General features: G+C 39.0%; 4 protein-coding genes across 7 annotated transcripts; 3 read left to right on the top strand and 1 right to left on the bottom strand.

The window, feature by feature from the left end:
* Positions 1-347: 347 nt before the first annotated feature.
* Positions 348-6,290, top strand: LOC114529484. The gene is made up of 7 exons (XM_028551303.1): positions 348-504; positions 1,342-1,468; positions 1,568-1,674; positions 1,944-2,068; positions 2,657-2,783; positions 2,900-3,075; positions 3,523-6,290. The coding sequence occupies exons 1-7, from the start codon at positions 354-356 to the stop codon at positions 6,094-6,096; spliced, it is 3,387 nt and encodes a 1,128-aa protein (XP_028407104.1). The 5' UTR covers positions 348-353; the 3' UTR covers positions 6,097-6,290.
* A 357-nt stretch (positions 6,291-6,647) lies between these two features.
* On the top strand, positions 6,648-14,454 carry LOC114529446 (threonine--tRNA ligase, cytoplasmic-like). Of its 2 annotated transcripts, XM_028551255.1 has the most exons (22): positions 6,648-6,740; positions 6,883-7,032; positions 8,233-8,314; positions 8,627-8,732; positions 8,905-8,938; positions 9,064-9,145; positions 9,361-9,490; positions 9,725-9,842; positions 9,950-10,014; positions 10,096-10,174; positions 10,250-10,333; positions 10,405-10,467; positions 10,702-10,800; positions 10,923-11,089; positions 11,563-11,725; positions 11,996-12,133; positions 12,219-12,296; positions 12,485-12,585; positions 13,198-13,302; positions 13,440-13,512; positions 13,783-13,897; positions 14,120-14,454. In XM_028551255.1, the coding sequence occupies exons 1-22, from the start codon at positions 6,738-6,740 to the stop codon at positions 14,266-14,268; spliced, it is 2,184 nt and encodes a 727-aa protein (XP_028407056.1). In that variant the 5' UTR covers positions 6,648-6,737; the 3' UTR covers positions 14,269-14,454. The 2 variants fall into 2 exon arrangements, with proteins under 2 accessions (XP_028407056.1, XP_028407057.1); XM_028551256.1 differs by lacking the exons at positions 6,648-6,740; positions 6,883-7,032 and adding an exon at positions 7,195-7,395.
* A 147-nt stretch (positions 14,455-14,601) lies between these two features.
* On the top strand, positions 14,602-21,568 carry LOC114529404 (COUP transcription factor 1-like). 3 transcript variants are annotated; one of them, XM_028551203.1, is made up of 6 exons: positions 14,602-15,016; positions 15,570-15,667; positions 16,443-18,902; positions 19,458-19,736; positions 20,019-20,540; positions 20,928-21,568. In XM_028551203.1, the coding sequence occupies exons 3-6, from the start codon at positions 18,836-18,838 to the stop codon at positions 21,224-21,226; spliced, it is 1,167 nt and encodes a 388-aa protein (XP_028407004.1). In that variant the 5' UTR covers positions 14,602-15,016; positions 15,570-15,667; positions 16,443-18,835; the 3' UTR covers positions 21,227-21,568. The 3 variants fall into 3 exon arrangements, with proteins under 3 accessions (XP_028407004.1, XP_028407005.1, XP_028407003.1); XM_028551204.1 differs by lacking the exon at positions 14,602-15,016 and having other exon boundaries at positions 15,404-15,667; positions 18,864-18,902; XM_028551202.1 differs by lacking the exon at positions 14,602-15,016 and having other exon boundaries at positions 15,404-15,667; positions 18,766-18,902.
* LOC114529403 (shieldin complex subunit 2-like) lies at positions 21,539-23,839 on the bottom strand. The gene is made up of 3 exons (XM_028551201.1): positions 23,181-23,839; positions 22,637-23,096; positions 21,539-22,497 (listed from the first exon to the last, which is right to left on the bottom strand). Exons 1-3 carry the CDS (start codon positions 23,796-23,798, stop codon positions 21,707-21,709), a joined length of 1,869 nt encoding a protein of 622 aa, XP_028407002.1. The 5' UTR covers positions 23,799-23,839; the 3' UTR covers positions 21,539-21,706.
* Positions 23,840-23,848: the final 9 nt, after the last annotated feature.

Here is a 23,848-nt window from a genome sequence, read left to right as displayed (position 1 = left end):
CGATTAAAAAAAGCATCTTTAAGAATGCAATATATCATTCAAGTCAAAACAAAACGCAGTTGAAAACTGTGAATTCTCTGCATGAAATTATTTTTAGAATGAAAAAAACTTTGAAAACCGAGCTTTTAATTGTTTTGAATGAGCATTCGCGAAATTGTCATTCAACTTGTTAAATCTGTCGAAATGGTCTTGACCTCAATGACGCATTAGAATTTACGAATTACGACTCAAGTTATTTACAATTTCCGAGAAATCTGTGTCAGCTGAGCCCGCCTTGAGGCATGCTTCGGTGGCAGCGGCAAGTCGCGTGCGCTCATGCGTAGAACGCGCGTGTGCACGGCCAGTAAGACAACATGGCTTCCTTTAGTATCAAATCTTTTGACAAAAAACTCAAAGAAATGTCTTCAAGACAGGACAGTGTGCAAACGGTATCCCTGTGGCTGATTCATCACCGAGCACACTCCAAATCTGTCGTCTATTTATGGCTTGATCGCATGAAAAAAGGTAAGAATTTGAATGTTTTTATTCTACAACCATGTTGGGTATTTCACAGATGCTATTATTGCATGCAAACAGCTGAATCCAGAGTGTTATAGTTTAATACTGTCTTGCTGCAATGCATTGCAGTATTTCCGTGGACGTCGCAACCGCGATTGCCTTGATTGTCTTTTTCGTTTGAACTTTTTGGTACTTTTGTAACATAATTATACAAAGTTCTTAATGTCAAATGTGTGTGCAATATTTAAACGATCTTGTGACTTGACTGATGGTATGGTCGACTGTTATGGTTCGAAGAGGGAAACGATTTTTAGAAGCTTTAAATAGAGCTTTGCTTTGAATATATTGTTGAAGATTCAAATCTTCCTTACCATGGAGATAAGACAGGGAATAATGAAATATTCTGCTGTGATTTCTCTTTATAACAATCTGGAAAGTTAACAGTTCTTTTGTGAAAGTGAATGAAAGTATTGTTCGCATTCTTGCATGGTTCATACTAACCTACAATCACAAATGCAGGATATCATTTTATAATGATGTCAACTAGACTTCACCTTGCTTGTTTGCATTAATCGTTAGCTAACCATCAGTCTTTTTCTGCCAAGATGGAATTTCTGCTCAAAAAAGTCCTGTTATCTCATACCATTATACCAAAGTTATCTATGATGTATAATATTTTTCAAATTAAATGTCATTCAATAGTTTCCACTGGTATTCATTATTTTATTATTTCAGTGTATGGTGGTTACTATGCATCACCATAGTTACTTCCTTTTTTTTCATGTGGTCTAGTCTGCCCTTTTCTTCCTCTTATTTACAAGTAATTTGTGTTTCTATCCACAGCTAAACCAGATCGACGTTTAATCCTGTTTTACCTGGCAAACGATATCATTCAAAACAGTCGAAAAAAAGGAAAGGAATACACACAGTCATTCAGCAAAGTGTTGGGTGATGCCATGCAATATTTACGGTATGTACCTTGAATTTTCACCAGACAATGTTATTCTGTGATTTATTCTTCCCATTTTCAGTAGATTTCAAGTCTAACTTGCTATTTCATGGCATTTAGTGACACTTCGATCAGACCCTCTGTTGAAAGAGTGCTGAAGATTTGGCAGGAACGAAAGGTTTTTGAAAAAGATGCTGTCCAAAAGCTGCTTAACCAGTTAAATAATGGTATGTTATGGTCAAAGTACCGGAATATACATACTCAAGATCACATATGAACCAGTGAACTCCATCAAAAATTAGTGAAATTGACTTAGGATGCAGATTAATAGATGTGGCACATTAACTAGCAGTGCATTTTCTGCCACAAATGGTTTAAATTGTCTTAATTGTAGGACCCTTCTACTGTAGATTGCTAAGCACATCGAAAATTCTTTTGACAGCTATCACCATTAGCCACAGTTGTATTAAATTTTAGTTTTCTGTCCTCAATATAGCTTCGGTTAAACCTAAACCCAAGCCAAAACCTGAACCAAGCGTTCCCAAGAAGGAGATTGAAAAAGTTAAAGATGAAGAGAAGAAAAAGAAAAAGCCAAAACGTCCTGTACCTGCAAATTTTAAGGTATCAAATATAAATAGTGTGTTGGTATTGTAGTTCACGTGCCTTTCTGACTTACTTACACCTGAGAAGAGTTCTTATAGTTAGATTCTAGTAATAATTTAAGCAAGTCATTCAATCATCCGAATGCCACTAGTGTTACTTGGTTATTTGATTATTGGAATAACTACAGTGTCAATGTTGGCAGAAATTAAGTGGTTGTTGATGATGTCTTTGAGCGCATTATATTGATGTGCTTTATTGTCACAATCTACATTATATATGAACACCTTGGAAGAAAATTTAAGAACTGATAGAGCTATCCAGCTTAGTTTAGGTTTCCTCCTGTAGTAACACTGGATCAATGAGAGATGATCCTTACTGGACCTCTAGGAAGAACAGTTTAGAACTGATAAAGCTATCCAGTATAAATAAAGTTAGTTTAGTTTAGGTTTCCTCCTGTAGCAACACTGGATCAATAAGAGATGATCCCTACTGGACCTCTAGGAAGAACAGTTTAGAACTGATAGAGCTATCCAGTATAAATAAAGTTAGTTTAGTTTAGGTTTCCTCCTGAAATACCATCTGATGAAGTTTATTTTCAAATTTAAGACAATAAACGTTACTCGAGCTATGGCAACGATGCAGGAAATTGAAGATGAGACGGAGAGACGGCAGACATTGGTGGCGCAAATGAGATTGGATGCCTCAAGTTCAGAAGGAATCAAGCAACTGAAAGGTTTGTGTTTGCTGCGGGATAAAAACTCCAGTCAACGTTAAGGCGGGAATAGCAACGAGTGCATTTCTTGACTCAATACCAGCCATTTCACAATTCAACTTCTGTTTAATCTTCAGATTACGCTGGAGGAAACAGATTTTCATTGGAATTTGAAGAATCAAGCACGAAATACGAAGAACTTGCTGAGTCTCTTCAGCGAGAAGCTCAGCATCGTGGAGTGCTGGTGGATTTACTTGAAGATGGCGATGCTTACTATCAAGCTGCTCTGAAAGAAGCCTCTCTTATTGCAAATGTACGTGTACAATGCGATTATTGTTGTGTATTTGAGAAGTAGTTTTGTCTTTGAATTTTTCATGATACTTAAAAGATAGACTAAAGGTCTGTTCACACGATCCAATTTTGTTGGATCCAATTCACCTCTGATGGATGTTTTATAGTCTGTTGTCTTGTAATGTACATGAGCAGCAAATCCACTGAAGCCAATGCAGTACGGCTTCATCAATAACCGACTATATTCCATACGTCAGAAGTGAATTGGATCCAACAAAATTGGATAGTGTGAACAGACCTTATGGTCAATTGAATACATTTGCAAAACCTGAAGGCAATGGTTGTTTTTGAAGTGTAGACATCGCAACTTAAACATTAATTCAGTTTCTACAAGCACTACAAGTTTGAAAAAGGCCAACATTTTGTAAGAATTTGTTGGTTGAGTTTCTTTTTGTTTGTTTGTTTGCAGGCGTATCGTTCGTTTGGGAACAGGTTACATTCCATGAAGAAGAAATTGGACAATAAGATCAGAAAATTCGCGACCGCGGAGAAAGAGGCTCCCGTGTCGGCTCCGAAAGCCTCGTTCCTTGCCTCGGGGCTTTCCGGCATCTTGGAACAGATGAACCACAGCCCGGCTGCAACACCAAGCAGGGCCGAGCAAGAGGATGTCACGAAAGATGAGAAAGAAACGGGGAATGAACTGAAGAAAAAAGAAGGGAATAAAGAGAATCTGGATGATGATGGAAAGGCTGTTGATCCGACCATGGACCACGTGGAGGTCTCTGATATGGATCTTGACTCCGATGACGGAGCTGATGACCCCGGGACAGCCCCACAGCTGTCAGACAGTAATTCAAACACAAGTGCGAAATCGACCCCACAGCCCGTGCCTACCCCCTCGCCCCTCGCGACAACCCCATCACCAAAAGTCGTAGCAAAGGTACCTGCTTCAACCACTACCACATCACAATTTGGTTACACGATGACTGTGAATAGTGCAGGGGAAAACGATGACGTGGAGTCCCCCGCCTCCCCCGAGTCGGTACCTTCCCCGGATGGTTCACCCGAGTTGAACTTGGAGATCTACGAGCGATCGCCGGCAACGAACGCTCTGCCCGGCAACCAGCTTGGTGTGATGATGAACCAGAGTTTTATTGGCAACGAACCCAAGCTTGATCCAGGCGCCGCTGGTTCCCATAACACCATGAACCTTCTAGCACAACTTATCAGCAAACAACGACGTAATGATGGAAGCTCGGTGGAGGGCACAGACAGCCCCGGACGGGGGTCGAACACACCGAATACCCCCGCGCGAGATGAAGTCGGCCACAGACCACTCGCAAATTTGCTTGGAGATTTGTTAGCTCCACTGGTTCACTCGCAGGACGAGGTCAGTCAAATTGGAGGACAAGCGGAGATGGTCCAGGAAGAGGCCGCCCACGTGGGAACTTTTGATCATTCTGTTGCTCCTGTAAGCACTTTGGCTGAGCCCGCTACAGCAGCGGTTGCCGTGGCAGCGTCGAAGAACGACTCTGGCCCGAGCACGGATGAAGAAGGGGAGGCCGGCGACAATACTCCTGAACATGGCGTGGATTACGCTCAAGCACCTCCGATCATTATACGATCAGATTCATCGTTTCATCCGAGTTTTCCCGGGCAGGCTTTTCAAAATCGCCCTCCAATGGCAAGACCTGGCTTCCTTACCCCCGAAAGAATGCCGATGTTCCCGGGCGAAGCTGGCGTCTTCACACGCGATGGTCATTGCCGGCCCTCCATGGAAGAGCACTTTCTCAGATCACCCGTGTTAAGATCACCGCGGGTGGCGGGTGGGCCGATACAGTGGGAACAAGGTTCACCCTTTGGGCCACGGGGCAACCTTCAGGCCGTCATGGAGAATAGGGACCCTCGACTCCGTCGTCGCGAGCAACAGATGGGTAGATTTATAGACAATTCGCCTTTCATGGAGAGAGGAGGTCAAGGCAGGCCCCCAGGAATGGAACTACGTGGAGATCTGAGGCAAGGGCCTCCCCCAATGGGCATGAGAGAAGATGTAGAGAGAGAGGAGATGATGAGAAGACGTTTGTCAGGTGACGAAGGAGATGGGCGTATACCTTTGGAAGAACGAGAGAGACACATGTGGGAGATGGAGGAAGGTCGCCCTCCATTGGATAATAGACCTGAATTGCGTTTCATTGAAGGGGAGAGGCAGGACGGACCTTACTCTTTTGAAAGACGCGACATGCGGGGGCGGTTTCACCCTATGGAAAGAGATGCGGACATGAGGGACGTTCATCCCGAGGTGAGGGATGGTCCTTTATACAGGATCCCCCCAATTGAGAGGCGCTACCCCCCACCACTTCCCATGGGTAGAACAGAACTTGTGGGCGATAGAAGGGAACCCGTCCCCATTGATCAAAGAGGACAAACTATTAATCGAATTGAAGCTCCCCACACTACGAGTGGAGCACCCTTAGATGGCCCACACCCGATAGAACAGAGAAACCAATTCCATCCACCAGAGGTAAAACTCGCCCCTGACGAAGTGCCCACCTCCGAGGAAGAAACCTCGGAGATCAACGATAAACCTCCGGTAGGTGACCTCGCCGACGGTGGGCAGCAACGCCCGCCAGTTCAAATGCTTGATGGTGCCCATCCTGAAATGGGTAATAAAGACGATCGCTTTCATAATGAACAGAAATTTCCTCTAAATGAATGCCAAACAGAGAATGAACAAGGAGCAATGTTCCGTGTGGATTTAAGACCTCCGGAGATTAAACCCTCGGGCGAAGGTCCCACTTTCAGACCACGAGACGGCAGTAGGCCAATCAGGGTGATTGGTGGTCCGTATGGACCACGCCATGATGGACCAGGACGGTACCCAGGCCCTCGAAACTTTCATCCAAATTTTCGACCGCGACATTTTAGACCTCGCTATGAACATGATAGGTCGCGTCCCCACTACCCACCCATGCACGGGGGGCCCCACCTAAAGCGCTCTGGACCGCCTTTTCAAGCAGACTTTGCTAAGCGGCCACACTATTAACAAACAAACAATATTCTAATAACTCAATGGTAATACCATGCATGTCTATTCGCTTTGCTTAAATAGTAAATAATTATAAACATTGAAGTCGAGTGGATTTCTCTACCATATTATGTTGATCCAAGATGATGATCCTGAAGTTGCAGGTATAAACCATACTTACCATAGCATGGTACGCCCATCATAGCTCTAACTCTCATAATGGTTAAGTATTTACTAGCAGGCATGGTATGCAAAATATAGATTCGAAAAAGGTTATGTGCATGATTTAATTCTACCGCCGGCCCTCTGAGATGCGAAAAAAGTTTTTAAGCTGTTTGTCACATCTAGATCACCATACACTGGGCATACTAAATCACAGTTAAAGGATAAATACTAAATTAAATATGTTTATCAGATAAAGGGCCTAACCATGGCGTGAATTATATTCCCCCTGGCCCCTAAATTTTCACTGAAAAGCACCGATTGATCCCCATAATCTTGCGTCACATGCGCATCGAGGACATTCAGGACAAAGGTCAATTGTCATCTGAGCCCGCGATAGCGAATGGAAATAAACGAAATTTTAAAACTTGCAGAATTCAAGTCAGAAATGCATGAAAGAATATGGTAACTTGTCTCTGAAATAAAAGTATATTTGAATGGTGCGTCTCTTGAACTATTTATCTTGTATGAAAAAAGACAATATTGTTTGTCAATATAAATTCTTATCATTTGAATCCAGCGTTAAGCCAAGATGCACAAGCCTAAGTCTACTATTGCAATATCTTTTGTTTCTTGAACTAGATTTCCCGCTTGGCACGTTATGTTGTCAGAAGCCCCCAAATTAAACGAATCCAGGGTCTATTTTTCAAGTGTGAATTGTTGGTAGCAAGTCGAAGTATTTGTACACACGATTTCACCGACGAAATGTCTTCGAAGTCCTACCCATTAGAGGTAATTTTGTGGTATTTTTCTCCTTTTGTATCTCCAGAACACAATCGTGTATTTGTTCTCCAAATTGCGGCTAAATTTCAAAAAAAAAATCGTGAAATTTGAAGAAAGCTTAGATCTAAATTTGCAGCATCAGCAGTTCATAGTACATGCGCACATCGTGTTTTTATGAAGGCAAGATCTTGAAGTTTCGCCTGTGATTTCGAGGATTATTTTTAAAGATTTTTCGTAAACTTTCACTGCGATTTGCCAATTAAAATGGCTGAGGTCGAAAAAAAGATGGAGAATTTAAATGTGTCGGAAAAAAAGGGAAAAGGTGGCAAGAAATCAAACGACAAAGACAATAACACTGGCGTTGTTTTGGAAGTAGGTCGACCATTGTAGTATTTCGTTCATACTGTTTTTTAAATGTCACTTGTTTTATTCAATGAAATATCGTTAGATCGTCTTGTATAGGCAGTGTCTGAAAGCTTGCTTGTCGAGAGATTGCATTTGTAGTTTTACGCTTATAGTTTGCAGTATAAACACATAAAATTATCTATTTCACTATTTGTAAAAAATTAAAACTTATAAATAGTTTATATTATTCACACGTGGACATGCACGCAAGGTTACAGCCAACTTAAAATTGTCCGCTGATTTTTCTTGATCTTTGATAATATTACTTCGTATTATGAATTGTACTTTAATTGTTTAAATATTAAAGTGTACATTTTTCATTATTCCCTTTCCGTTTTGGGTAAGGGCTTGTATTGCATCAGCAATTGTTTGACCTGTCCACGTGTAAGACCTGTGCTTTCCAAGAATTTGGAATTGTAACATATTATTTCATTTTAGTCCTTTAATCTGTGAATTAGTCCAATAGTAGAATGGTTTTAGAATGGTAGAATCATAAGAGAATGTCTCTTTTCATTCTAAATGCATGACCCTCTTATTTGAAGAGTTTGTGTAAAAAAAATGATGAAAGAACAATTGTTTTGTACGGTGACAAAATATTTGATATAGAAAAGTCAGCTGAAAGCAAGGAATCAAATAGTTTGAGACACCTCAACCTTTTTTATTACAACTTGTATTTACTGATATAATATATGGTAGAATTATAAAATTAAAATTTTTGTTTCTCAGTGGCAGAATATTGCCCATACCATAGTGTTTCACTGTTATGAACAAACATTTTAACTGCTGCATTTACAATTTCACTAGCTTGATCCCCCACCAGGATTTCTTGCTGAAAGAATTCAGATGTTTGATCGACTCAAGGCTGAATATGATGCAGAAGTTGCAGGTATAAACTGTGGCATCACCTGGTTCCACCTGACCCTATCACAGCTTTAACTCTTGTAATGTTCAATTATATCCCAGCATGCAAAATATAGATTTTGAAAAAGGTTATGCATGTGAGACTGATTTTAACCTCACCAATTTTAGTACTAGCAATTAAATTAATGTGAATCTAACACGTCAGACAATTGACTCCATGATCAAAATGTCTCCTCAAATGCCAGTTTGGTAATTAATTTGTCAAGTCAAGATCACTGCCCAACCATAATTAGGTTCATTTAGTTGATAGCAAGAACTCGTTAATTGTTTTGTTTAGCAAAAGCAGCTGAAAACAAACCAATCAAGATCACATTGCCAGATGGTAAAGAAATTGACGGCGTTGCTTGGAAGACCACCCCTTATGAAGTAGCAGCCTCAATAAGGTAGATTTTTTATATCATATCCCAACATTCATGTTTCTTTGCTTAGAATTTAGCTTGCTTTGTCTGTTGCCAGATAGTTTTTCAGATCATGCACCAATTTTTTCTTGCAGGAAATGTTGATTTTGCACTATGCATAAAGCCTTTTTCAAATTTTTCTTTATCTTCCCTTTAGCCAAGGATTGGCGGACAATACTGTAATTGCAAAGGTACATATCATGAGTTATACTATAAGGGCATTTATTAGAATGGAAGACTTATATTTCATTGGAAATTAAAAATAAATATTTCATTGGAAATAAAAGTAATCAGTGTGTTATTTGTTCTTGTATAGGTGAATGAAGAGGTTTTTGATCTGGATCGACCTCTCGAAGGTGATTGTAAACTGCAGCTGCTGAAGTTTGATGACAAAGAAGGTTTGTTCATTGGCAGTTTTGTCTTTGCCACTACGGTACATCATCTCACCCTGATTATCATCATAGTTCCTTCTTCACCCTCAAGTTAAAAGCTCTTTGCATGGACATTAAGTACTCATCTATTTCCTCACGATGATCGTCATCATCACCTTTGCATCGTCATTTGCCCATCATTATCATTATTCATCACTCATAGTTCCTTCTTTCACCCTCAGGTCAACAGGTGTTCTGGCATTCCAGTGCTCACATCATGGGTGAAGCCATGGAGCGCCATTATGGCGGACTTTTGTGCTATGGCCCCCCAATTGAAGAGGGATTCTATTATGACATGTTCTTAAAGGAAAGGTAACACTTCTTCATCACCTGCAAACACAGACAGATTTTCTGACTGGGTACCTTCATAGAAACTTTTTCACTCCCTGAACCACTGTCATTAGTCCCAAATTTATTTGAACACATTTCAAAGATAATTTGTAATCTCAATATTTTTGGGAGGGGGTACATCACCCCCTCCCCTCCCCTAAAGTCTGGGCAACACAGAATCTATCCTTGCTCATATCTTTGTTGCTCTTTTAACAGACAAGTCTCCAGCAACGATTATTCAAATCTTGAAACGGTGATGAAACGTATTGTCAAAGATAAGCAAGAATTTGTTCGGCTTGAAATGAAAATAGAAGATCTATGTGAAATGTTTAAGGTACACTAGCGTTTAGACATACCCAAACCTATGTTTCAAGATTCACATAACAAAAAAGCAACTCCTTTATCATAGGTAATGAATGCTTGTAATTATTTCTTTTTTAGTACAATCCTTTTAAGCTGCGAATCATCAAACAGAAAATTAAAACACCCAAAACAACTGTCTACAGGTAAGATGCAGATCCCATAGACTTAACATCCACCAACTTATACACATAACACATCTCCATCTAGTACAAACTTTTGTTTAGATGTGGACCTTTGATAGACTTGTGTCGTGGACCGCATGTAAGACACACTGGAAAGTGCAAATCTATTGCTCTTACGAAGGTAGGATTATGTGTGTTAATGGCAACATTACAATTATCTTGTCTGACATTTCTGTGCAAATGTTTTGTTCAATAGAATTCGGCAACCTATTGGGAAGGGAATTGTGAGGCTGAATCATTACAAAGGATTTATGGGATCTCATTTCCTCAAGAGAAACAAGTAATCCTGCATCACATCTTAAGCAGCATTTCCAGAGTTCTGCAACTCAAACAATTTTTGTGAATTTCTAGTTGAAAGAATGGAAGAAATTCCAAGAAGAAGCAGCCAAACGAGACCATCGCAAAATTGGTCAGGTATGAATTTGAATTTAGAAATGAAAAATGACCTTAAAACCTTCGTCAGTAAACAATTTGATGGAATATAAAAAAAACATTAATGAATGACTTTGAAATAAATCGAAATATCATTGTATTGTTTTAGATATAACTCATATTTTAAGTTTAGAAGATTTTGTTTTTGAGATCATGTTCTTTCCTAGAATCGACCTAAGGCTAATGAAAATAACTGTTAGATTTTATTCTATTTAGGAGCAAGAGTTGTTCTTTTTCCATGAATTAAGTCCTGGCAGTTGCTTTTTCCTTCCAAATGGTGCTCATATTTACAATACTTTGATCAATTTCATCAAGGTACAGTACTTGATGTTATTACCTTATTCAACATATAACAGTCTGTGATAGAAATCAACTTCAGCTTCTAAAATGTTTAATTTTTATCAAAGCTTCATCTCTCAGTGTTTCAAACTTCACAGGAGGAGTACTGGAAGCGCGGATTTCAGGAAGTGGTGTCACCGAATATCTACAGTACCAAACTATGGATGACCTCAGGCCATTGGCAACATTACTCCGAAAACCTGTTCAAATTTGATGTGGAAAAAGAGGCTTACGCTCTAAAACCCATGAACTGCCCAGGGCATTGGTAGGTGAATATGTACAGTATGTGTGATACCAGTAAGGATTATCTCTTATTGATCCAGTGTTACTACAGGAGGAAACCTAAATTAAACTAACTTTATTTATACTGGACAGCTCTATCAGTTCTAAACTGTTCTTCCTAGAGGTCCAGTAGGGATCATCTCTTATTGATCCAGTGTTACTACAGGAGGAAACCTAAACTAAACTAACTTTATTTATACTGGATAGTTCTATCAGTACTAAACTGTTCTTCCTAGAGATCCAGTAAGGATCATCTCTTATTGATCCAGTGTTACTACAGAAGGAAACCTAAACTAAACTAACTTTATTTATACTGGATAGCTCTATCAGTTCTAAACTGTTCTTCCTAGAGATCCAGTAAAGATAATCTCTTATTGATCCACTACAGGAGGAAACCTATGGTATGATAATGTACCATTTTCACTTGTCTCAATTCTGGCTTAATTTTTCCGCTAGTTTGATGTTTGATCACAGACCTCGCTCTTGGCGTGAGTTGCCATTCCGTATGGCAGATTTCGGCGTGCTGCACCGTAATGAACTGTCAGGAACACTCAGTGGTCTCACCAGGGTGAGAAGGTTCCAACAAGACGATGCTCACATATTCTGCACGATGGACCAGGTAAATGAAATATCTTGTGTCATATACCACGTTCACACACGTTTGACACCCACGGAATGCAAGAATTTTTGCAAGACAAATCGAAATCACATATCATATGTTCCACTTCTTCTTCTAAGCTTATGTCATCCACAATAGTGGAAAGTTATATCATCCACAATAGTCAAAGTAAAATGAAGATTACTTTTCAACTCCTTCAGCTTAGTCAATATACAGAACCTTTAGTTTTCCCTTTAAGCAAAATATAAATCTCTGTCTTTCTCTGCCCAGATTCCGCAAGAGATTGATGGCTGTCTTGATTTTCTTCGAGCTGTTTACGACACGTTTGGCTTCACATTCAAAGTGGAACTTTCGACGCGACCTGAGAAATACATGGGTGAGCTTTCAAAATGGAACGAAGCAGAAAAGGTGTGGTAATCCAATCATATGAAAGCCATTACGACCACAATATGGACTTGCTTCAGTGTTTAATACCTCTCCTTTTGTTTTCTAGAAACTTGCTGCGGCTCTTGACAAGTTTGGACAGAAATGGGAAGTCAATCCTGGCGATGGTGCGTTCTATGGTCCGAAGGTAAAGTGTTGTAAAAATTATGTGTTTTACATACAACAACAACTCAAGATCGTTATAGTCTTGAATCATGTTTCCTGCATGTGGTTTTTGCCATTAGTTTACTATATCTTCCTCCATGTGACATCATATATTGGCTAGCAAACTTTTACACCTTCATTGAACTTATTTTTGTAAAATTATGTCCTTAGATTGACATTCAAATAATGGACGCCTTGAGACGTTCTCATCAGTGCGCCACAATTCAACTCGACTTTCAACTGCCTGAACGATTCAACCTCACTTACGCAAGGTAAGCTAAACCAACTTTATTTATACAGGATAGCTCTATCAGTTCTAAACTGTTCTTCCTAGAGGTCCAGTAAGGATCATCTCTTATTGATCCAGTGTTACTACAGGAGGAAACCTAAACTAAACTAACTTTATTTATACTGGATAGCTCTATCAGTTCTGAACTGTTCTTCCTAGAGGTCCAGTAAGGATCATCTCTTATTGATCCAGTGTTACTACAGGAGGAAACCTAAACTAAACTAACTTTATTTATACCGGATAGCTCTATCAGTTCTGAACTGTTCTTCCTAGAGGTCCAGTAAGGATCATCTCTTATTGATCCAGTGTTACTACAGGAGGAAACCTAAACTAAATTAACTTTATTTATACTAGATAGCTCTATCAGTTCTGAACTGTTCTTCCTAGAGGTCCAGTAAGGATCATCTCTTATTGATCCAGTGTTACTACAGGAAGGAAACCTAAACTAAACTAACTTTATTTATACTGGATAGCTCTATCAGTTCTGAACTGTTCTTCCTAGAGGTCCAGTAAGGATCATCTCTTATTGATCCAGTGTTACTACAGGAGGAAACCTAAACAATTTTCTGAAATATCTCGTATATATTTTTGTTAGTGGTGAGGGTGATGAGAGACTACGACCAGTCATTATCCACCGCGCTATCCTGGGTTCTGTTGAGAGGATGATCGCCATCTTGACGGAAAGCTTTGGCGGGAAATGGTAAATGTTTGTTTGTCGTTGGAGTTGGAGTCCTTTCCATCGTAAATCCCTTTTGCTTTCCTACAACGCTGCCTTCTTTATTCGATGTTCCTATCTATGATTATGTATAATAAAGAGTATTTATTTGTCTATTCCAGGCCCCTGTGGTTGTCACCACGCCAAGCAATTCTCGTTCCTGTCAGTAATAAGTACGATGAATATGCTGAACAGGTAGGTTCGACCGCTAACGCTACGTGTTAATGAGCTGGCTGAGCTGCGTCGTGATGAAATCACTGAACTCTATGTACACTGGAACGATAACTCGGCGCTGATTCGAAGCGAAACTATAGTCTATTTCTACTGTTATTGTGTTCACAACCCAGGATCGCGCTGACAAAAACAAAAAGAGACTGGTCCTCAATTCAGCTTCAAGATGGCGGTCAAATAAGCCTCAGTTGTCGTTCCAGTTTTTATTGGAGTTCATTCATCCTTCTTTTACAGGTTCGAAAGAAGCTTCACGATGCTGGATTTCACGTTGACACTGACCTGGACCCGGGTTGCACTCTTAACAAGAAAGTCCGCAACGCTCAACTTGCCCAATATAACTTTATCCTCGGTGAGTTCTTGACTCAAATTGTTCTTCTTTTGATGAATGGGAACGAGCGAATAGTTACACATTTTTCTGGTGTATAATTGCCCTCGTTTGAACACCCGTAACTTTTTCACTTGTTCACATCCGTCAAAAGAAAAAAAATCCGCCGAAAATTGTCAGTGCAATTGACCTCGGAGCAAAGGTCCCCAATGTGTCTTGAAGTACTTCATGTCGTCTTCTTTTTAGTGGTTGGCGAGAAAGAGATGACATCGGAGACAGTGAATGTTCGTACGCGTGATAACAAGGTACACGGCGAAAAATCGGTGACGGCCGTTATCGACCGCTTCCGAGAACTTGTTCAATCCCGAAGTCGCACTAGCGAAGACGATTTTTGAACTCAGCTTTGTCAGGACATAAATTGTAAGAACCATGAATCAGCAGCTAAACTTTAGATATAATATCAATAAATGAATTCGACAGTTGCATTTTATTTTTTGATATGCAATTGCCCAGAGCTCGCCTGCCGTTCCACCCGCGTCCAGAGTCCTAGAACTTAATCCAACGAACTACTAAGGGGCTGTTTACATGAGCCCGGTTACCCGAGATTCAACGAAGTGTAAGATGATTTTGAGGTATTGAAATGAGCAGATAACATGATCCTGGCAGTCGTATAATCACCACAACGAAAGCATGTGCTTGTTTGGTGTCATAAAGACTTATTTCAATACCTCAAAGTCCTCTCACGCTTCGTTGAATCTCGGGTAACCGGGCTCATGTAAACAGCCCCTAAAGACCACACGTATGAAAGCCAATGTTGTTGACTTTTTCTATCCATATAATTTTCACACATGAGTATATCTTTCACGAAACTGCTTTCACCGTTGAAACGGGCAATCTCTCCCGATCAAAGAAACCTAATCGATATCCCCACAAAATTTATTGTTCGTGCATACACGAAGTTTGATGAAAAGTGATGTTATTAATTGATTAAATTTGAAAGAGTTTATGAATTTCTAGAACATTGTAATGTACCATATTGTTATAGTTTCAAGGTAAGGTATTTTAACAGTGTTTTTATATATTTTAGAAACACTAAGTGGGGAAAAGATTTTCCTTATCTTTCAGAACTGATAGAGCTATATGGTATAAATAAAGTTAGTTTAGTTTAGGTTTCCTCCTGTAGTAACACTGGATCAATAAGAGATGATCCTTACTGCACCTCTAGGAAGAACAGTTTAGAACTGATAGAGCTATTCAGTATAAATAAAGTTAGTTTAGTTTAGGTTTCCTCCTGTAGTAACACTGGATCAATAAGAGATGATCCTTACTGGACCTCTAGGAAGAACAGTTTAGAACTGATAGAGCTATCCAGTATAAATAAAGTTAGTTTAGTTTAGGTTTCCTCCTGTAGTAACACTAGATCAATAAGAGATGATCCTTACTGGACCTCTAGGAAGAACAGTTTAGAACTGATAGAGCTATCCAGTATAAATAAAGTTAGTTTAGTTTAGGTTTCCTCCTGTAGTAACACTAGATCAATAAGAGATGATCCTTACTGGACCTCTAGGAAGAACAGTTTAGAACTGATAGAGCTATCGTCATTTTTTATATGATATGTTTAAAGAAACCTAGCTTGATTGTTCGTAGTTAAGGATCTCGTGCAAATCTTATATTCCCATGTCTTTGTACATTTCAGGTCAACTGTTCTTCGGATCCCGTTGTTATAGCCCACATGTAGTGCTTGGCTTTTCACTGGAGAGAAGAAATTAAAAACCTGCGTGAAGTTAGCATGAGGTAGGCACCCGTCGCTTAATGACCTACAATTACCAGCAATTAGCCGCGCTTTGTCTCACTGAGTTTCTGAGCACTTCGTCTTCACAATGTCCGAAAGCGTTGCATACACCCTTAACCTTATGAACTTGCAAATTTTTTTGAAAGAAATTATGATTATTCCCGATAAAAACACGTGGTTGTTTTTTAAACGTTCTGGGTGACACTAACCTTTGAATTCCTGTGTGTAGGAAATAGAAAAGTTTGCATTTAAACCACGCAAATATACTGTGTTTGATAACCGTGATATGGATAGTTTTTATATATATGCATTCATGCTCTTTCGTATATAATCGCTCTAGGAAGACACATCTTCTTTTGTATTACCTTATTTTATCTGGGCTGAAATTGAATGTTTGAGTCAAAAAGCTTTGCCTCTTACGAGCAGAAAAAGATCTTTATCTATCTAAATTACACAATTAGATGACTGTGAACTTTTTCAAAAGGTCGATGGTGATATCCATCAAAGGGATGATTCATTTTGATTATATCCGTGATTTATAACTGTTAAGACGGACGAATTTTCACTTTTCACTTGACGATTTTCTCCTTCTAGCGTATGTTATTCACTGAATTATGTTCACAATTGTATATACGGTTACAGAAGTAATGTAATGTACTCAATAATGTGTTCAATTCACTCAATAGCATACACAGGAAGGTGATCTTCGCCGTCAAAAATCGCCCAAACTTTTACTCGCAAAACAGACGTTAATATGTTTCTCTTTTTAACACGAAGGTTGAAAAAATCTCAAGCTGATAGAGACGAGTAAACGACCCAGGTTATAATATAGCCCAGCGTGCGGCGTTATACCCGCGTAAACTCCATATATAAAAATAGTTTTCACAGTCGCAATCAGTAACAAGGTGATTTGATATATATATCATGCATGCAAATAATATGCAGGAATTGTGGTTCTTAATTTGTTTCATAATTTCGCTGGCTTTGCAGCAGTTGAATCTATCCATATACAAAGTCTATGTATCTATGTATAGACTGTTAGGATTTTCCACCAAAGAAAATGAACCAATCATTGAAGCGTTTCAAATACTTGCACGAGTTCCGTAATGCGACATGTTTATTGTTTTGATACTTGATATTAACAATTATAAAAACAAAACGCAGGCACTCGAAAATGATAGAAATAGATAGCTTTAAGAGTCATATTTATATATAAATATACAATTCAAGTAAAATTAGGCCATTTTTGACCACGAGGGGAATTATATGCGAGACAATGTGTCAATTTTGTCAGCTTCAAATGGCTGCAAAATCATATTGTTTTCACTTTTCAAAGGTGAACTGGTACTGCTCTTATCACAGGCAGGCAAACACGTAAACGTGACCCTTATACTTTTAAAATATATAGGTCCTATTATATATCAAATGATAAAAATCAGCCACGCTGTTGTAATATTTTATCTGTGATTTTATTTGACCTTTTTATGATCGAGTCAGCACAGAACTTTAAATTAATCCAGCTATTTCACTTTCCTTCAAGCAGGAAAAGTAGTCAAACCTGTCATATTTTGAATTGAAATAGGAGCTGTAATATTGAAATTTGAATTAGGTATTTCGTTAAGAAGACATGTAGTGTTTAAAGTACATTTTCCATGCTAGGCAGATGTAAGTAACGATATAGCTACTTGTATACAGAATTCTTGAAACTGTCTAAAATACCAGAATTCTGTCCTGAAATGCGTCAGAACCGTTCTGGCTGTTTTTATTTTGTCGTATATAAATAAAAGCGCGCTATATGCATGACTTCCATCAACCCTTTAACGATATAAGACCTGCTTACATCATGCTTACATCATGTTTAGTATCATTTAAGCTTCAAATGCAGTTCAAAGCCCCCTTTTATAATTTCAACATTACTATACTCTATATATATAGTTCTCTTAATTTGCATTTTGTTGTGTGGAAGTTGACAAAGGAATCTTAATGAAAGATCTGGAACTCTAAGTCGTAAATTCAATTATTTGAACCGTAAAAATCAGAACTTGCCGGTTTAAGTCGTGAGGTTTAAATTAGATCTAAATGGAAGATTGATGGTATATTTTCAATAAAGCATATTATAATCCTTATCATAATTCTATAGACTAAAGTATTTCTTTATTCAAACGAGTATTTTGTTTTCTTAAAAAAATTAATCCTTTGGTGGCAGATTCGCTTATTTGAACTTCAAATTGAGCGATGTTTTTCGCCGTAGGAAGTTATCTTTGAAACAAATCTTCGCTAAATCTTCCCTTAATTTTGAAGAGCAATTGGAATATTCTTCCCTGCTTTTTATTCAAAGGTTCCTGCAAAATATCGGCGCGAGTACAATTTTTTCCCATCCAAGACCAAGTTCATGCGTGCGACATCCCCCTCGTGTCGAACACAAAGGCAATTAAATCTTTCAATAAACTTTAATCCAAAAAAACGTTTCATTAAACCATAGACTCTCTTCTCCGCGATATTTCTTTGCGATAAACCTCATGTTTGCCACACATATCTTTGCCTGAGTAGCTGTATTTACTCACAAGAGATCAATCACATCGAGTCACATCAGGAAGTACAAAAATAGTATATTGGTCACGACAATTTGCTACACGCAAGATCGAGCAGCGCTTCACCACAGCATTGGGTGACATCGTGCTGAGAAAAATGTATTAAAACTGAGAAGCAACAAGCAGTTAAAGGTTTTGTCGTGCTGGGAACAAGTGTTTGAGATCTAGGGAGGGTTTCTTGCAGTAATACGGATTTGACGAACTTCTTTTCTTGAAAACACGTAGTCTTTAAGACGAATATACATGAGTCACGCTTTAACGGGGATTAAAACATGTCATGTACAATCTAGAACTTCGTGAGACAATATAATGAGCGTAAGATCTTAAACACTTCACTAAAAACACACACGCAACCTGTAAATTTAAACAATCTGGCACTTGAAGAGTGGCGGACACACATTGCGACATTGTGCCAAGGACCAATCACCGCGTGCTGAAAAGGTTGTATAAAAAAACCCCTAAAAGCCTCGAAATATATTGAAGTGGCTTTGTGCTCGACATTAATTTAGATCCCACATGCCTACGTGAATAGTTAGTTGGAGACTGAACTTCGAACAGTCCACATTATAATACTACCGTATGCTTTATGCCATGATGTTGTCAACAGAGGCGATGAAAACACAACAGGAATATCATGTTGAAAAAGGTATTTGCGCGGATTTAAACTGTTTCGCGTAAATCTAGATTGGTTTAGATTTGAAATTTTGCATGTATATAGATAATTTCAAGGGTTTTAAAGATTTGCGAAAATGTTTCAGCGAGTTAAGACATCGATAATACGGCTGACGTTTCTCAATTCGATATTCTACGTGAAATTTAAAAACTAGAATTCTTATAACTCTGAAATGTTTTGACCTTTCGTAGTTTATATAGGAACATTTATCGTTCTAATTAGAGCAATTTTCATTTTTTCATATCATATATTATTTCTAAATTGTTCCTTTTTGTTTATCGCTATCAAGTTACTAAGATATCTAATCTGGTCACCCATCGAAGGTCGAAGAATTAAGATAATTTTTATCAAAACCGTTCCAACTTGCGATCAAATCTTTGTCTCTAAATATCAGTTCAGTTTTCAAGTCCACGCGGGAAGATATTCATTTTAAATCATCACTGTCATAGTGTCTTGGCTGTGAGTCGAAATTTTCAACTTAGTCAGATCCACTCAGATTCTAATTCGAAACATCTTATATTCTTTCAGCTGGTGTGATATCCGTACAAACGTCTTACCAAGGAAAGATTTCAGCCAGAAGTGATGTCCATGGTCTCTGTCACGTGTGCGGGGATCGGGCCTCCGGCCGCCATTACGGAGTGGCGAGCTGTGAGGGTTGCAAAAGTTTCTTCAAACGAAGCATCCGTTGCGATGTACGATATTCGTGTCGATTCAACTACCAGGCGTGTCCCATCAACGTTAAAACGCGAAGTCGTTGTCAGTATTGTCGTTTTCAGAAATGCCTTCGCGTAGGGATGAGAAAGGAAGGTACTTGCTCGAAAAAAAATTTCTAACAATTCTTTTGTTGTCGCTAAGATTAACACCTGTCATCTTTAGAGCGTGGATTCTACTCTCGCTGGTGACATTCGCTGTTGTAAAAAGAGTTGCTCGACCCTCTACCCCTTGGAATGTGTACAGGGTTAGGTTTGGGTCAGCCCCCTAATAGGCGCTGTTCATTACAGCTGTGCCCCTAACGAGGAAAGTGACCCCCAGAAGAACCTTCGTAATTGTCGTCGAAGGGCCTAACAATATTCTTACGTACATTTCTAGCAATCAAACAGACAGAGAACACATCTACCCCGCCTCCTCTTCTTCTCACCTGCCCTACAACCACACCCTACCCTTTCAAACCCACTGTGCACCCACCACATTCCTACACACACCAACTGGCTCCCTCCCACCTCGCGTGCCTTGTTCGGGCCAACTGGTTGGCGCAGTGTCGCGAACCCATCAAGTACATCAACCTTGTCAACTTTCCAATGAAACACGAGAGAATTACAACAAGAATTCTACGATACATTGTCGAATGGGCGAAATCTCTGCCGTTTTTCATGGATTTGTGTCAAAACGATAAGCAGTCCTTGTTGGAATCGTGCTGGCTTGAGTTGTTTCTGCTCGTTGTTGCCCAATACCAGTTGTTGCCCGATCTTGCGAAGTTGTTGATGTTGTTGAAAGGGCGAAATGTGGACAAGACTGTTCGTCATATTGAAGCTGAGGTGAATCAGTGCAAAGCATTGAACTGTGATGATGTTGAGATGGAATGCTTGAAAGCTATTGTGCTTTTTAATGCAGGTATGTTTCAGGGTAACAATAATCACACACATGCATGACTGAATACCTGACACTTTTCTTTTGTACAATAAAACTCGCAGAGTATATACTCTAGACAGAGTATATTTGGGAACATGACCGTTGGTTAACTAGAGATACCGACAGATAGTTTTGTTACACATCGACTGTGGTACTCTTCCACTGAATTAGAATAAACTAGTAAAGTAGGCCACGTCTGGGTGCATTGCATTGCAATCTAATGGGTTAACAAGAGACACTGACATATAGTTTTGCCAACCAGAGTTCCCATTCAAATAAGTATCAAATATCTGGCATTAGACAGAGTATATATGTACAGTGATTTCTAATGATAAGCGAATTCTAGAACACAAATATCCAATGTTTTAGATTGTCCTGATGTAACGGAACAATCAACGACGCGTCGATTGAAAGAGGAGATCCTTGTATCCATGAACGACTACACTCGTTCCCAATATCCCAAAATATCCATAGCCCATCTTGGCGGTATGCTATTGTACCTACCCCGGTTACGTTATGTGAAATTTCTCATACCACGTGACTTCATTTTTCCTGACGTGACCAAAAATCCTGATTTCATTTCGAGCTTCATAAAAGATGTCCTGTATTTGCCAGTCACCGTTGGAACCGACCCAAAATTACTCAAATACAATGTTTTGCCTCGTTAAGCACAAGTGTGGACATGATAGAATCCAGAATTTACCATTACGGGTTGTGAAATCGAATGAAACGAAATGGAATCTTGTATCTTAGCTAAAAGTTGTAAATTCTCTATTAAATAGGTTGTAAAATTAGAAATGTATATTTCTGCAGAGACAGTTAGTGACTAAAGAAAAAGGAGACAAAAGGATTCCCTTATAAATTTCCATTTGTGATTTAATAGGTAAGTGACAATGTGACATAATTTCGGTGTGAAATTTGGTGTTATAATATTGTAATCATAGTGTGTTAATTCGTGCGTGGTTCAAATTGACTGGGTGAACTGTAAACCAGTGTTTTAGACGTAAATTAAATGTATTCCACCATCTATTCAGTGCGCTATTTTACGTAGATTCGTTGGTTGAGCATCGCTGCTTCTTGATTTTGAAGTCTATCTAGCCAAAAATTCAGCAGCTAAACTAATGGTATATCGTTGAGACTTGTTTATTCTATGTTTTTTGCACTTGCAAGTCGAGAAGCTCGAAGTTTTGAGACTTCTTAAAATCATTTTCATCCAAGACAGTTTCACATCTGAGCACAACGTTAACATTGTCTGAATGAAAAATACGCTGGATTCTTTCAAACAACTTGCTAATGTCATCGTTCAAAGCATCCTCTGGTCTCGTAAGAAACTTGACTGTTGCGACATGAGAGGATGTACCAAAAAGTGTCCCTGATTCATCCGATAAGTAAACCCAGCATTGCTTAAAGAAATAGGCAACACCGTAGGAATAAGAGGAGTTGTGTCTTTCTATACAGTAAGAACAGTGCATATATATGTCATTATGGTCCTTTTTCAATGCTCTGAAACACGACTTACAACCCAGGTATACCAGATTACGAAAAAAACATTGCATTGCAAACATATCAGAAGCTTTACTAATGGTTTGGGAAGAATTGGCTTCGGTACATTGGATTCTAGTAACTTCAGCACAAATGGCAGCTTTTCCATTTAAGTTAGCTTGTAATAGTTCATATATTGTGGAGAATGTTGGGCAATCTTCTTGTGCAATGCAAGGTGTCAGATTGGCAAAAAAGGACGTTTCTTCTTGTTGTAGTTTCTTGGTAGAACGTGGGGTGGTGTGGAGGAAATGTTCACCATGCAAGCTGTTGCATTCAACACGCAGAAACGTGAAACACCAAATTTTACCGATCTTTGATTTCAGCTCGAACTCCCAGCCAGCTTGCCTCCCCCATAAACAGATGGGCACCTCGTCAGAGCTTTCTAGGTCAAGAGCAACTGAAAAATAACAAAGCGATAACAACGAAAACTATGGTTAATATACGCAGTATATTCATGCATCAATCGGCAAATTCAACTCCACGTAAACTTTGCAACCAAGCCATTCTATTACAGCAGAATAATATATCTTCCTCACCAGCCAGAATTTTATTCATCTTTCGTTTTTCAAATTCGTATTTGCCATTTGATTTTCCATAGGTTAAAACCTTCACAATCTTTCCTCTGTAGTGAACCAATGTATTAGCCTTGAACTGTCTTGATGTTTGCAACTTCACATCTTCACAAGCTAGTGTTTGACGACTCATCAAATACGAGTGTTTTCTTTTTAACCATTTTAGCAAACTCTTCGCTTCTGTCTGACCAACAATGGTCAACCACTGTGCTGGCACTCTGCAACCCTTATCTCTCTGAAGATTTACAAGTGTGGTACCATAACCGCTTTGACCATAGAACTCTTGATTCCATTTTTCAACCTTGAGCCTTTTCACAACCAACACGTCACCTTCTTTTAAACTGTTGACCCATTCAGCAGTTTTTCGCCAGAACGTCAATTTGAAATACTCTTTCGTCGGGTCACCGACAAGAACTGACGCAACCTTAAATTGTAGCAAATTTGATACATTAGATAAAACCAATCAGACAAAGGTGGAGCGAGCCCTGGAAAGTCATTAGGTCCTCACCTTCACAAACTGTCCACAACTAAAACCAGAGTTTATTTTCATTTCCTTTATTGGATTAACTTGCAAAACCACCACAAAGACGTTGACAGTTGAACGATGCTGCGTACAGTCTGCTAACTTTGTAAACAGCGATATCTGCGTTGCCGTATCTTCATGCGATGAACTTGAATAGGAATGTGTTTCTTCTTCAGAGTGACAAAAATTTTCAGACTCTAATTTTTTTTCTGACATTGCTGGTTTCGTTTCGTCTATCGACAGTTCAACGAACCCTTGCATCTTGTCAAACAGCCTTTGGCTTTGTTCCAGCGAGAATTCATATTCTCTTTGAGCTGTCTGATGTGTTGGAGCGAGATTATCATCAATCGCTCTATCCTGAGTGGTGATGTAACTGGTGTTAAAACCTTCGCTAGCTTTTATGCTGTCCTCACTAAAAGTGTCTTCCAGGTAAGCTATCACCGAATTCCGTAATACTTCGGGTTCATACAGCAAGTTTATCTCAGAATATGTTTCGGTACTTTCTGTGGAAACGCTTGAAATCCTTTCTTCAGTAGCCAAGCTTGTTTTACGCATCTTTGCTGTTGTTTCCGTTGAATTGGGGTCTATTTTAAAATGGGTCATCTTCCAGTTGGAATGCGTTCTCTTTGGTGAGGCTGTTTAAATCGAGAAAA

The sequence above is a fragment of the Dendronephthya gigantea genome, unplaced genomic scaffold, assembly GCF_004324835.1.
Source record: "Dendronephthya gigantea isolate DGI-Jeju-01 unplaced genomic scaffold, DenGig_1.0 000056F, whole genome shotgun sequence".
In the NCBI taxonomy this organism is placed as follows: Eukaryota; Metazoa; Cnidaria; class Anthozoa; order Malacalcyonacea; family Nephtheidae; genus Dendronephthya; species Dendronephthya gigantea.
The sequence above is the reverse complement of the archived record's forward strand: the minus strand, read 5'-3'. Positions and strand labels throughout refer to the sequence as shown.

Coding starts and splice junctions, on each gene's coding strand:
- LOC114529404 (XM_028551203.1), top strand. CDS start 18,836: ATGCTTTATGCCATGATGTTGTCAACAGAGGCGATGAAAACACAACAG. Junction 18,903..19,457: donor GGAATATCATGTTGAAAAAG/GTATTTGCGCGG, acceptor ATATTCTTTCAG/CTGGTGTGATATCCGTACAA. Junction 19,737..20,018: donor CGTAGGGATGAGAAAGGAAG/GTACTTGCTCGA, acceptor GTACATTTCTAG/CAATCAAACAGACAGAGAAC.
- LOC114529484 (XM_028551303.1), top strand. CDS start 354: ATGGCTTCCTTTAGTATCAAATCTTTTGACAAAAAACTCAAAGAAATG. Junction 2,069..2,656: donor CTGTACCTGCAAATTTTAAG/GTATCAAATATA, acceptor TTCAAATTTAAG/ACAATAAACGTTACTCGAGC. Junction 2,784..2,899: donor AGGAATCAAGCAACTGAAAG/GTTTGTGTTTGC, acceptor TTTAATCTTCAG/ATTACGCTGGAGGAAACAGA.
- LOC114529446 (XM_028551255.1), top strand. Junction 7,033..8,232: donor CGAAGTCCTACCCATTAGAG/GTAATTTTGTGG, acceptor CAATTTCACTAG/CTTGATCCCCCACCAGGATT. Junction 9,491..9,724: donor GACATGTTCTTAAAGGAAAG/GTAACACTTCTT, acceptor CTCTTTTAACAG/ACAAGTCTCCAGCAACGATT.
- LOC114529403 (XM_028551201.1), bottom strand. CDS start 23,798: ATGACCCATTTTAAAATAGACCCCAATTCAACGGAAACAACAGCAAAG. Junction 23,097..23,180: donor GTTGTGGACAGTTTGTGAAG/GTGAGGACCTAA, acceptor CTACAATTTAAG/GTTGCGTCAGTTCTTGTCGG. Junction 22,498..22,636: donor GATGAATAAAATTCTGGCTG/GTGAGGAAGATA, acceptor GTTATTTTTCAG/TTGCTCTTGACCTAGAAAGC.